Source organism: Pan troglodytes, chromosome 14 (assembly GCF_028858775.2).
Source record: "Pan troglodytes isolate AG18354 chromosome 14, NHGRI_mPanTro3-v2.0_pri, whole genome shotgun sequence".
Lineage (NCBI taxonomy): Eukaryota > Metazoa > Chordata > Mammalia > Primates > Hominidae > Pan > Pan troglodytes.
Window position 1 is genome coordinate 24,539,699 of NC_072412.2, and position 13,025 is coordinate 24,552,723.

At 46.0% G+C, this 13,025-nt stretch overlaps 1 protein-coding gene across 1 annotated transcript in view; it reads left to right on the forward strand.

The window, feature by feature from the left end:
* The first annotated feature begins 2,294 nt into the window (after positions 1 to 2,294).
* Positions 2,295 to 13,025, forward strand: part of ATP8A2 (ATPase phospholipid transporting 8A2) — a 648,977-nt gene continuing 638,246 nt past the window's right edge. The window contains exon 1 of the mRNA XM_522636.9: positions 2,295 to 2,459. Coding sequence (XP_522636.4) covers positions 2,384 to 2,459 — 76 coding nt within the window. The 5' untranslated portion in view covers positions 2,295 to 2,383. The remainder of the gene's footprint in view (positions 2,460 to 13,025) is intronic.

Consider the following 13,025-nt stretch of genomic DNA (forward strand, 5'->3'; position numbering starts at 1 on the left):
CTGCACAAAGTCAGGGTGGGACATTTGGTCACTCTTCAGTGATCAAGGCAAATATTCTATATATAACATACTCTGCTTCTTAAAAATTAAAAATAACCTTTATCTACTCTTTCTATTCCCACCTAAGTCAGAGCAAAAAAACCCAAAATGTTTTCTATTTATCTGGAAGTTTGGGGATTGAAAAAAACCACATTTTCCTTTTAAGTTCCTTTCAATTCTGGTTAGGTCCTCAAGGTGTTATCATAGACAGAAGATTTACTGAATCATAGTGACAAGTTTTTGACAAATCCAGTCCTAGGATTAGCCCCAGCTTTAACATTTATCCTCAGCAGCAATGAAGATCCACTGAGAAAACCTCTCCCACTCTGAAGCTTAGCTCAACAATTTAGAAAATTTTATTTTGATTCATCTTCCTGATAAAGATTCATTTCTTATCAGAAAAATTTTTTGAGGGCCCAGAAGAGACAGGTAAAGAATCCTACCTGAAGCTACATTTAGTGTAGATTCTTGCCAGCCTGCAGTTTTCAGTGTAAACCGCCTGTCCCTTTGGATGTTGTTTTTTGTTTTGTTTTGTTTTGTTTTTGGTGGAGTCTTACTCTGGCACCCAGGCTGGAGTGCAGTGGCATGATTTCCGCTCACTGCAACCTCCACCTCCTGGGTTCAAGCGATTCTCCTGCCTCAGCCTCCCAAGTAGCTGGGACTACAGGCACCTGCCACCACACCCGGCGATTTTTTTTTGTATTTTTAGTAGAGACGGGGTTTCACCGCGTTAGCCAGGATGGTCTCCATCTCCTGACCTCATGATCTGACCGCCTTTGCCTCCCAAAGTGCTGGGATTACAGGTGTGAGCCACCGCGCGGCCTGGATGTTTGTTCTTAAGAAAATTAGAAGCAGAGGCCGGGGGTGGTGGCTCACGCTTGTAATCCCAGCACTTTGGGAGGCCGAGGCAGGTGGATCGCCTGAGGTCAGGAGTTCGAGACCAGCTTGGCCAACTTAGTGAAACCCCGTCTCTACTAAAAATACAAAAATTAGCTGGGCGTGGTGGCGGGCGCCTGTAATCCCAGCTACTCGGGAGGCTGAGACACAAGAATCACTTGAACCTGGGCGACGGAGGTTGCAGTGGGCCGAGATAGCGCCATTGCACTCCAGCCTGGGCAACAAGAGCAAAACTCTGTCAAAAAAAAAAAAAAAAAAGTAAAAGAAAATAAAATCAGACGCAGAGGCCAGGCAGGAGGAGCTCAGGCCGCACTGCTGTCTTTGCTAGCACAGATTCTTTTTGCTGAACTCTGTACTACTCCTTGTCAGTCCCTAATGTTAATTTAGGTTAAAAGAAATGTAATGATCGCATCAGTAAAAGCAAGGTCAGACTTTCACCTGAACGGTTTTATTTTTGTTTTGTTCCGTTTTTACTCCGAGGTCAGAATGTCATCAGGCACAATAAAGATAGCTTTTTGTCTTCATGGGATTGTGCCCAGAAAGACCAAGCACAGTCTAAACATTACGCGATAAGAAAAAACAAAAAATAGATCAAGTGACCTTGGACAAGTCACCTTACCTCTCGATGGTTTTGTTTTATGAAAGAAGGTGTGTGTGTGTGTCGATGGGTCTGTGTGTGTGTGTGTGTACGTGCGGGGGGTGGGGGGGGGTTGCTGCTAAGGTTCCCTAGGGCTACCTGCAGCTTTAATATGCATAGTTAGAATGTCAGGCAGGTTGTGGAGAGTGGGGGGCTGGAGACCCCCGACTTCTCTGAGTGCCAAGCCACACATCAGACACTTTGGAAATAGCCCTTCCACGAAGTCCCTACACAGATCCCACCAGGCTGGGCACGGAAGAACAGAAACTGCGAAAAGAAAGGGACAGGATGAGTCCTGGGGGATCACAGCGCCTCCACTTGCACAGGACAAGTGACAGGCAGGTAAATAGGTAGCAGACAGGCAGAGACTCCGAGTCCCCCAGGTGCACCCCTCTCCTGGAAGAGCCCCCGAAAGCACAGGCCCAATCTCCCACCCCACCAAGCCCTCCCCATCGCCTTGCCCGACACCTAAAAGCCCCGGTCCTGCGTAATATTGCGGATCCCTCCCAGCCTCCCGTCCGCTCCTCCTCCCGCGGTGCTCCGCTCAGGGCCGGTCCCCCGCCCCCACGCCGCAGCCCGGGCCAGCGGGGCCCGCCGCGGTGGCGTTCGCGGGTGCTGCCGCATTGGCCGCTGCGGCACGGACGGCGCAGCCTCGGGCGCGGCCCGGCACAGGCGCCGGCGGTCCCCGCCAGCTAGCAGCCCGGCGAGGCGCTGGCCCACCCATGGCCCTCGGGCCGCGGCCCCTGCGCCCAGCCCTGCGCGTAGCCTCCGTCTCTCGCCCGGGGCCGCCGAGCCCCCGACACGGGCGAGATGCTGAACGGCGCAGGCCTGGACAAAGCTCTTAAGATGTCCCTGCCGCGGAGGTCGAGGATCCGCTCGTCCGTGGGTGAGCTGGGAGGGGCGCGGCGAGGGAGGGTGGGCCCGGGGCGGGGGCGGCGCGGGGCGCGCCTGCGGTTATGCGACACTGCCCCGCCCGCGCCCCGCTCCCCTCCCTGGGCTCCCTGGGCTCTCTGGGCTGCAGGATCCGCCGACGCGGCGCGCTGGCCGCACGGGGGCTGGGCGTCGCTGCACCTGCGGGGCCAAAAGGCCCCAGGCCGGGGCGAGGTGAGCGGCGGGCGTCAGAGACCCCCGGCTCGTCCCTGTACAGATGTGTGTGTGTGTGTGCGGGAGCGCGTGTGTGTGTGCGCGCGCGCCCCGTGCGCGTGCCCGTGCGCCCCTACGCGCGGTTGCGGCTCAGGGATGCGACCTAGGCGGCAGTCCCCGCGGTGGTGGGCACGGTTTGGCGGCGCAGAGAAGATGCAGCCTTCCCTGCCGGCGGCCGGCACCGCGGTGCTGCAGAGCTCAAAAGCAGAGGGGGAAAAAGGCATCCGAAGGGTCCCTCGAGTGATTCTCACCACTTGGAGCCCCGGGTCCTCGCGCGCTCACAGCGGCGACGTACTGGCTCATAACCATCCGTGCATACAACCATCTGGAGACGAACACACACCCGCACACGCGCGCGCACACACACAGGTACACACACACGTACACACGCATGCGTGCACACATACCCTGCCTGCAGGCGCCTGGGTGTTGGAACTCGAAACCTAAAGCCAAAAACGCATGTACCATACCCGACCACTCACACTGTTAGAGGCCTGCGTTCTGTGATTATAGAACACATTTAGAAACTATGATGTCGTGGAGCCGGATGTTATGTGGCTATGACACTTGATAGGGTTACCTAGACCATTAGTTAATGCAGACGTAAAGAGGAGCCCCAAAAATGATTTCTTACCGTTTCAGGACTGCGGCAAGTTTGCAGGTAGATCTTTGACATGAGGAAGGTAGAGGGTGTACAGTTTGTAGCTGGGGTCACTTGTCTTCGTGCTTTTTTATTTGTTTTGAGAAAGTAGGCACATAAAAATAAGCGACTTTAGTATTTCTGTAGTTGAGTAACGTGAGAGGGAAGCAAGCTTATCAGGTAATTTAAGCCAATGTTTGTTAAACTTGGGTAAAGTCAGGACACTTTCACATTCATTTTGAGGAGAATCCCAGCCTGAAGGGGTCACGGGGTGCAGGGTCAAGACTAAATAGCAGGGAAGAGCTGTGGCAGAGAGACAGTGGGAGGGCGCAGTCATACAGGTGTGAGAATTTCCCAAGGTGGAGGCAGCCTGAGGAGACCTGGGGACACCATCTGTACCTTTGCAGGTGGGGCCAAAGGCATTTGCTTATGATTTGGATGTGGGGCTTCAGTACAAGAAAAGAATCAAAGATGGCCCCACGGGTTTTGGTCTGAGACACCAGAAGAATGCACCCCTTGCTGAGATGGGGAAACTGCGGAGGACCAGGGTTCTCTTTTGCGGTAAGGGAGGGTGTGAAGAATTTGGTCTGAAATGCCTACCATAGAGCCAAGAGGAGATGATTAGTAGAGAGCTGGATTTATGAGTCTGGGGCTCCGGGGAGTGTGCAAGGCCAGACATAGAGATTCAAGAGTCGTCGGCAGGACCGGCTCCAAGAGTGTATGCCCTGCAGCTGCTCAGAGTCTGGCTCTTACAAGAGTCAGCACTTGCTTGGATGTTCTGCCCAATGTTGCTGCCTTGAAAGTCTTAATTTTTGAACAAGGGGCCCACCTTTTCATTTTACACGGGCCCCTAAGAATTATGTGATCAGCTGTCAATGTGTACAGATGTGACTTAGAAAAGAGGGGTCCTTCGATAGAGTCCTGGGCACTCTAACATTTTGAGGTTAGGGAGATGAGGGTCAACAGAAGGGCCCTGAGAGGATGGCCAGGGAGGTCCCCGGAAACCCGGAGGGAGTGCTCTGAAACTCAGTGTGGAGATGTTCAGGAAGGGGTGGGGTGTACCTGTGCCCAGTGCTGCTGAGCTCAATAAAGATGAGGCTGGAGAACTGTCATGTAAGTGGAGGTCACTGGTGATCTTGAAAAGAGCTGTTAACATATCATTGTGGGGAAGAACGCCTAATAGAGCAGGTGTAAGAGTAACAGGACAGGAACTGGAAACAGCAAGTCCGGAAAACTCTTTTGAGTGAATATTGCAGAAAAGGCAGGGGGAGAAGCAGATCGAGTGGTAGCTGGAGGAAAATGTGAGTTCAAGAGAGGTCGCTTTGTTTTGAGACTGTCCTACAGTCTGACGGCATGAACATCAACGCAGGAAGCTTTTAGGGAGCAGGGGGGAAGGCAGTGATCTGAGAGTAACCATAAGAAGCAGGGTCCTCCTGGCAGAGCAGTTAAGGCAAGAAGTTTCAGGAATAGTCAGAGGGGTCGGGTTGTGAGGGATCTTGCTGATGATAGGCTGAAAGTTCCAGGAGACAGAATGGAGGCTCTGAGATGGGGCCTGTTTAGGGTATTTGCATAATGTATGGAGAAGAAAGAGGATCTGCATAGTGTGGGCTCCTGGGGACACTGATGGGAACGGGGCAGAGGGCCTGACAATCGTGTACTCCCATAAAAATACTAAACAAAGATGTGTGATTTTTAGTGAAGTCTGCTACTTCTCATTATTAAAAAATAAACTAATGATGAAAGGATTGCAGATCACAGTCAGCTTCAAGAGTATATGCTGAGCTGTATACTATTTTTAAAAATAATTCTGGAATATTTTCTTGTCTGAGCCATCTTTGACTCTTATCTTATTCTGCATATTCAATTGCACTTTGATCAGTTTTAGCTTTCCCCAAATATTTACTTGGTGCCAGTGTGTCTCATTTTACCAAATGATGAAAATCCAAAGATTTGTGACCATGGGGATCCTCTTGCCCGTATAGTGCTTACAGTCTGCTCAGGGTGGAGCCCCTTGGAATGGAAACAAAGTCAGTGACAAATATATATCAGTGCCTTCTATGTGCCCGGCATGGTTCTAGGTGCTAGAGACAGAGCAGGGAACACAGCAGTGTGTCTCACAGAGCTTATGGTCTAGGCAGTGACTACAGTGCACGTGGGAAGAGCTCTCAACTCTCTTCTCTCACCTTGACCCAGATGAGTAAGGAAATTAAGGGTGTGCATGTGAATATGGGTGTCGGGGGTTGTGGGAGGGGAGGAGTGGGGACAGAAAGGAAGGAAGTTGTTTTCTATGGACGACAGCATCAGTGCTGTCTATGGCAGAAGCTCTTCCCTATCTTACCGCATTTCTGGACTTAGTGAAAGAACAGGCAGGCAGGAAGTGCACAGACCAAGTGCAGAACCCAGAGGACTATAAATATTCTTTTTTTTTTTTTTTTTTTTTTGAGCCTGTCGTCAGGCTGGTGTGCAGTGGTGTGATCTCGGCTCACTGCAACCTCCGCCTCCCGGGTTCAAGCAATTCTGCTGCCTCAGCCTCCCAAGTAGCTGGGATTACAGGCTCCCGCCACCACACCCAGCTAATTTTTGTATTTTTAGTAGAGACGGGGTTTCACCATGTTGGCCAGGATTGTCTCGATCTCTTGACCTCGTGATCCACCCACCTCGACCTCCCACAGTGCTGGGATTACAGGCGTGAGCCACCGTTTGGACCAGGACTACAAACCTTCTAGAAACTGCCCCTGGAGCCCTCCTCTAAATTCCACACCCAACTCACCCTGCCCTCTGCTGGTCATCAAAGGTATTTTTTAAATGTGTGTTTTCTGTTTTTGCCAGAACAACCTGCCCCAAGTTTCAAGGAGGAGAATCAGGGCAGCTGAAAATACAAGCCGTGCTAATGTGAGAATGTAATAGCTGGAGGATATCTCAGAGATGGTCTGATCCCTTCACTTTACAAATGAAAAAAAAATTCGGAGAAATTCCTTACTTGCTGCTTAATTTCTGCCGGGACAAGCTAATTAGCAAGTCCAGTGTGGTTCTTATCATTGCCCACCTGCCTAGTTCAATATCAGATCTAAACACAACAGAATATGCTCATTGACTCTATATGGTTTTCTCTTCCTTGATAAGAAATAAAGATAATAATCTAATTTCTCCTGCTTCCATTTCCTATACTACCCTTTGTGTGCTCAGTAATTACAGATTTTACTGAACTGTGTCATGGGCAGCTTTTGGACTTGGTCTAGTGGTCTAGATTCTGTTTGGAAGTTTCTTAAGGGCAGTATATCTAGGGGTTAAAACCCCAGAATTTAAGGTTAAAGAGAATTGAATTCAGGTTTTAACACTGTCATTTCTACCTATATGGCATTCAAAAGATTCATTTACTTCTGTTACAGATAAAGATAAAAATAAGAGTTTGCACTTCATGGGTGGTTGGTAGTGGTCTGTGGGTATGTGCATATAAGTGCATGCACTAACTGACACATTATCAAGATGATATCGACAACATGTTAGATTTCTCCCACGCTGCCCATCGTCATCTAAGGCAAAGTCCTCCATCTAGGTATTTATCCTATGTAATAGAAGAATTGGCAAAACTTTTGTTATTATTTTCCTTTCTAAATCTAATGATGGAGGCCTAACTAGGAGAGGACCGCATAGTCATCACAGGAGAATTTAAATGTTCTTTTACTGTCATTATCCAGGTGTAAATGGTTGCAGAAACAAGCGCTTACTCACCAGGAGCTCTGATTCTGGACAGAGTGTTCATCCTGTAGTGGCTCTGAAGGTCATCACCTTCTGTTGAAAGGAGTCCTGACAACAAGGCCGTCTTCTACCCCACAGGTGGCCAATAAGCACCTCTGTGGACGCCTTCCGTTGTCCAATAATTGATTTTACATTTACAACGGATGTGTTATCTTAAACCCTCCTCAGAGGTGCCAGCTAGACAAATGGAATATTTTACAGTTATTTTCGAAAAAGTTTTTAAGCATTTATGAGACGAAGTGTATACAGTGCCTCTAAAGAAGGGTCTCTATTCTTCCTCCTTGGATCTTTACATTTACTAAATATAACTTCTGGTCAATACCACACTGGATACAAGATGTTATTTACATCCACTTAGGCTGGGAAAAGTGCTCAGCACAAATGTTAACAACCATTAAGAAGGGCTAAAAATAAAAGTGACCTCACTTCCATGCCTTGGGAGTTTCTCCCCATCATTATCAAGGGCAAACACAGAAACAGGACCTACTCCAGGACAGGAGAGAGCCCTTCCAGGAATAGAGTAAGGAGTAGGGACCTGTCACACCCCAGTGGCTGCCTGGGTCTGCCTGCATAGATCTGTCGTAAAAGTACCTGGATGGGCTGGGCACAGTGGCTCATGTCTGCAATCCCAGTACTTTGGGAGGCTGAGACGGGTGGATCATATGAGGTCAGGAGTTCAAGACCAGCCTGGCCAACATAGTGAAACCCTAAAAGTACAAAAATTAGCCAAGTGGTAGTGGTGCGTGCCTGTAATCCCTGTAACTCAGCAGGCTGAGGCAGGAGAATGACTTGAGTCTGTGAGGGGGAGGTTGTGGTGAGCCAAGATTGCACCATTGCACTCCAGTCTGGGCAACAGGGTAAGACTCTCTCTCTAACAAAACAAAACAAAGCAAAACAAAACAAAACAGTACTTGAATGGCCAAGCCTGGTGGCTCACGTGTGTAATCTCAGCACTTTGGGAGGCCCAGGTGGGAGGTTCACTTGAGGCCAGGAGTTCGAGACCAGCCTGTACAACATAGTGAGACCCCATCTCTACAAAAAAATTATAAATAGCAAGGCATTGTGGCACATGCCTGTAGTCCCAGCTACTTGAGAGGCTGAGGCAGAAGGATTGCTTGAGCCCAGGAATTTGAGGCTGCAATGAGCTACTGCACCAGTGCATTCCAGCCTGGACAACAGAGCGAGACCCTTCCTCTAAAGAAAAAAAAAAAGAGCACATGAATGATGCTGGTCACTCCCCAGCTGTGGTGGGGGAAGGTTACTGGGCCCAATATTACCATAGATACATGTGTGCTTGTTTATGTGAATAGGTCTCTTGCTCTGACGGTTCATTTCTTCCCTCCCTTACTGCCCCTGTAAAGCTTATCATATAATATTTCATGCTAAAAAGTGATCTAATCCTCATTAACTCTGTTTTTTTTTCCAGAGTTTTGCATTTTTTTTTGTAATCATTAGTTTATAAATACTGCCCATTTTGCTTTCCATCACAATCATTCCCAGGTGAGTGTGGAAAAAGCTGCATTCAGGAATATGGTAAAATATTACAGGAAGATTTATGCCATTTTGATTGGTTTGTTTCAGGTTGCCTGAATTTTTAATACCCCTTTCTTGTCACAGAGAAGAGAACTTTGTTATTTTTGGCTTTCACTGGAGTTCTCACTTCAGAGTTGGTTAGTATGAGTTTCTGCTTTCCAAGCTGACATGTTTTTTTCTTTTTAGCATCTGTTCCATATACAGGGTGAATAGCTACAGGGTTCCAAAACTGCAAGTGAAGCACCTCCTCCACATATTCCTCACTAGCCCGCATAACTGACAGCACTTGGCTGTCTCTGGCCCTGCTGTCCTAGCTACTCTGCAGCTCTGCCCACCTGATACTGCGCCACTGATGGCAGGCAGTGCTGTTGGGAAGAGAGCAAAGGAAGTGAGTCTGGTGGTGTGAGAATAAAGATAATAAAGGTAATTACTAATACGCCTTTAGTGTTTTTCGCATATTTTTCTTACTGATCCTCACACCATCCCTCTGAGAAATATATTATTATTGCCTCCCATTTAAAAATTCTATATACATATTTGTATACTTTTCTTTTAAAATAAAGGCAGGAGAGAAGAAATACTCCAGATAGGAGAAATATTTTTTTCTTTTCTCCTCTTTTGCAGAGAATGTTAAGGCAGGCTCATTAATTTTGATTCAGAGGTTTTGCATTCAGAAGTAAGTGTTCCTGTCTTGTGTAATCTTTTGCCAAATCATCAGCAATGTACATTTCACACATTGCAGGGAAGCATTTGGGTGCTCCTCCTCCCTTTTCTATCTCTAGAGATACTGTGTAAGCCAAACGCAGCACCGAGGATCCCAGGATTACTGTAAATATTTTAAGCACATTATGGAGACTGATTATATAGGAAACTAGGGTAAGCAAACTACTCCATGGAGTGAGTGAGTACTTCTCTATACTGACATTTGGAATCTCATTCCAGATATTTAGTTCAAAGACAGTTGCTTTTTTCCCGGTCATGATATGTTAATATCGGGGAGCAGTTCATTCATATTCAAAGGAGAGAACAGTGGCCTGGCTGATAATATATTTGGTTACTGCACTATGGGATCAGGCCTCTTATCAGCTATTTTTAGTCACATAATGATTATCCTTATTTAAGTCTCTTCCATTTTCTTTTTGTTGTCTTTATTCTAACGCATTGAGGAAACATAACCTTGGTTTTAAAACTGCAGAATTTTTGTTTTTAACCCTCAGTAGTTACTGTATATGTAGCAAACTAAGTGGTCTTCTGGGACTCGGCGGAGCGGGCCCTGCTAAGCGTGTAAGATAGTGTGCCGTTTCTGCTACGTCCCCTGCCCCAGCGTGCCATGTCCCCAGGTTACTCTGCTGTCCATTTGTGCTGGAGAGAATAATAGAAATAAACAGTCTTTCTGGGTCCACTCTAAGTTCATTTTCCTGTTGCCCCTTCCTGAAGCTTGGAAATACATTTATTCAACTCGATTGAACTCTTCTACTGTCTGATTTTCTGGTGTTAGAGTTTGGGCAGATTTTCTGGAAGGGAAGACACCAGCGTGGGCAGGCAACTGAGAAGGGTTCTCGGGTAAGAATAAACTGGGCTGGATGCAAACACAGGGATGAGTGAAGATTGTAAAGGAAATACACAGTTAGGGGCTGTTGTAATACTCCAGGTGTAACACAATGAGGCCTGAACCCATGCAGCATCAGAGAGACGTGCAAGTGATGATGGAAAACAGCTGGGTTGCAATCAAGCCATACAAATGGAAACCAGGGAGATGAGAGATGAGGGAGGAGCTCTCCCTGGTCTTGGGCAAGTAGAATTGTTGAGCTTGTAGCTTGCTTGTCTAATATTTGTCCTTTAGAGAGCCCAAGATACTTTGTACAGAGTAGGCAATACTTTGTAGAGTCAGATTATTGAAGTTGAAGGTGACTTTACAGATCTTTGCCGCGCAGTAGAGTGGCCACTAGCTGCATGTGGCTGAAGAAATGGTGAGTCATGGTTGAGCTGGGCTGTAACGGCAAAATGTGCACTGGATTTCTGAGACTTAGTATGAAAAAGGAAAATAAAACAGTTCATTCATAATGTTTTCTGTTTATTATATATCGAAATAATATTTTGGATATGTGAGATTAAATAAAATATATTATTAAAATTATTTTATGTATCTCTTTGTACTTTTTTAGTGCAGCTGCTAGAAAGTTTAAAATTGTATATGTGGTCTGCATTATATTTCTATTGGTGAACAAATTATAGATCATCTAGTCCAAATATTTTAATTGATTATTTATGGAATTGCAGACTTGCAGAAATAAAATTATCTGACAGTCAACCCCCCCATTGCTACACAGGGAAACCAAGGTCATGAAAGGTGAAGTTCCGGGGACTTGTCTGGTCTCCCAAGGGTAGTACCAGTGTGAAAGAACTAAAGCCACATCTTTGGATTCCCCAAGTATTAAAAAAAATTTGTTTTTCTTCCCTGCCCCCTCCCTCCAGCATTTTTTTCAGGGTTATTTATCTTCCTCTTGAGTTAATATCTCCCTCGGGCACACTCTAAGATATCCACCTTCAGTTAATTTTGAAAATGAACTGGGTCATGGCACTAGGAAATACTATTATATTTCTTTGAACCTAATCTCTAATAGAATCTGGTTGCTTGCGTCTTTTAGTATGGTCTGATATTATCAGTCAGTATTTATGGAGAGGATCTTCAACACACTCACGATTTATGATTAATCTCACTTTTGACTGCATGATAAATCTTAGTGTCCTACACAACAACCTTCCTGAAGACCAGTGGGCGTCTCAGCAGCAATGTTTTTCTTCTCAGAGACCAGTCATTGATGGGAGTTGAGCACCTTTTAAAGCAATACCTTTAAAAATGTGTTCCTGCTACTGCACATTTTCTCCATAACATATTACTTTCTCAAATAAGCATGTCGGAAAAATGGAGGAAGTAAATACAAAAGAGAAGAAGTCTGAATAGATAATGTTCAAATACCGTTAGGTTGTGAGTGGCTCTGAGTCCTGCTAGGAAGACAAAGGTAGGTTTTATTACCAGGGGATGCTGCTGGACTTTTAAAATTGTTCAAGACTTTGAGTTTTTAGGCATTTCTTTTAAACTACATTGATGAAATTATGGACTGTGATAATAAACACAGTGATGGCAACCAAGATAATACTATGTGATGATTAGTTGTCTGATAACTTGTATCAGTGTGTGGTTACTTTGATTTCACTCATAATTTGTGAGTCCATATGATGAGAGCTGTGTTGTCTGCAGTCTGTGATATTTTTCAGTGGAGATCTTGGCCTTCTACGCGTGGGTATAGAGTGTGGCTGAAGAGCCCCAGGGTAGGAGAGCTAGTCCAGAGTTCTCAGACCACCCGCCAGGCTCTTCTATGCAGGATGAGACGTTGACAAGATATTACAGGGCAATGTCGGCAGTGTTGTGCAGAGGAAGTGGGGATGCCGTCTGTGTAAACACTGTGATGATGTCTGTGTTAACACTGTGAATTCAGCACCATAGTGTCACACCATGATGTCACACTGTGTCACACCGTGACAATGTATAATGGCATGTATCCCCCATTGTGGTATCATACAGAAGAGTTTCACTGCCCTAAAAATCCCCTGTGCTCCAGCTGTTCATCCCATCCTTCCTCTCTAACCTCCGGCAACCACTGATCTTTTTACTGTCTCCATAGTTACAGTTTTGCTCTTTACACAATGTCATGTAGTTAGCATCATATAGCATGAAGCCTTTTCAGACTGGCTTCTTTTACTTAGCAATATGCATTTAACATTCCCCCATGTCATTTCATGGCTTGATAGCTCATTTCTTTTTATCCTTGAATAATACTCCATTGCCTATCTGTACCACAGTGTATCAATTCACCTACTGAAGAACATCTTGGGTGCTTTCACTTTTTTGAAATTATAAATAAAGCTGCTATAAATACTTCTGTGCAGGTTTTTGTGTGGACATAAGTTTTCACGTCTTTTGGGAAAATTCCAAGGAGTGTGATTGCTGGTTCGTATGCTAAGAGTATGTTAATTTTGGAAGAAATTGCCAGATTGTCTTCCAAAGTGGCTGTACCATTTTGCATCCCCACCAGCAATGAATGAGAGTTCCTATTGCTCCATATCCTCACCAGCATTTGGTGTTTTCAGTGTTTTGAATTTTAGCCATTTGATAGATGTGTAGTTGTGTCTCGTTATTTAAATTTGTGATTTTCTCATGACATATGACGCTGAGCATCTTTCCATATTTAATTGCCATCTGTATATCTTCTTTGGTGAAACATCTGTTTAGATCTTTTGTCCTTTTTTTTTTTTTTTTTTTTTTGAAACGGAGTCTCACTCTGTCGCCCAGGCTGGAGTGCAGTGGCACGCTCT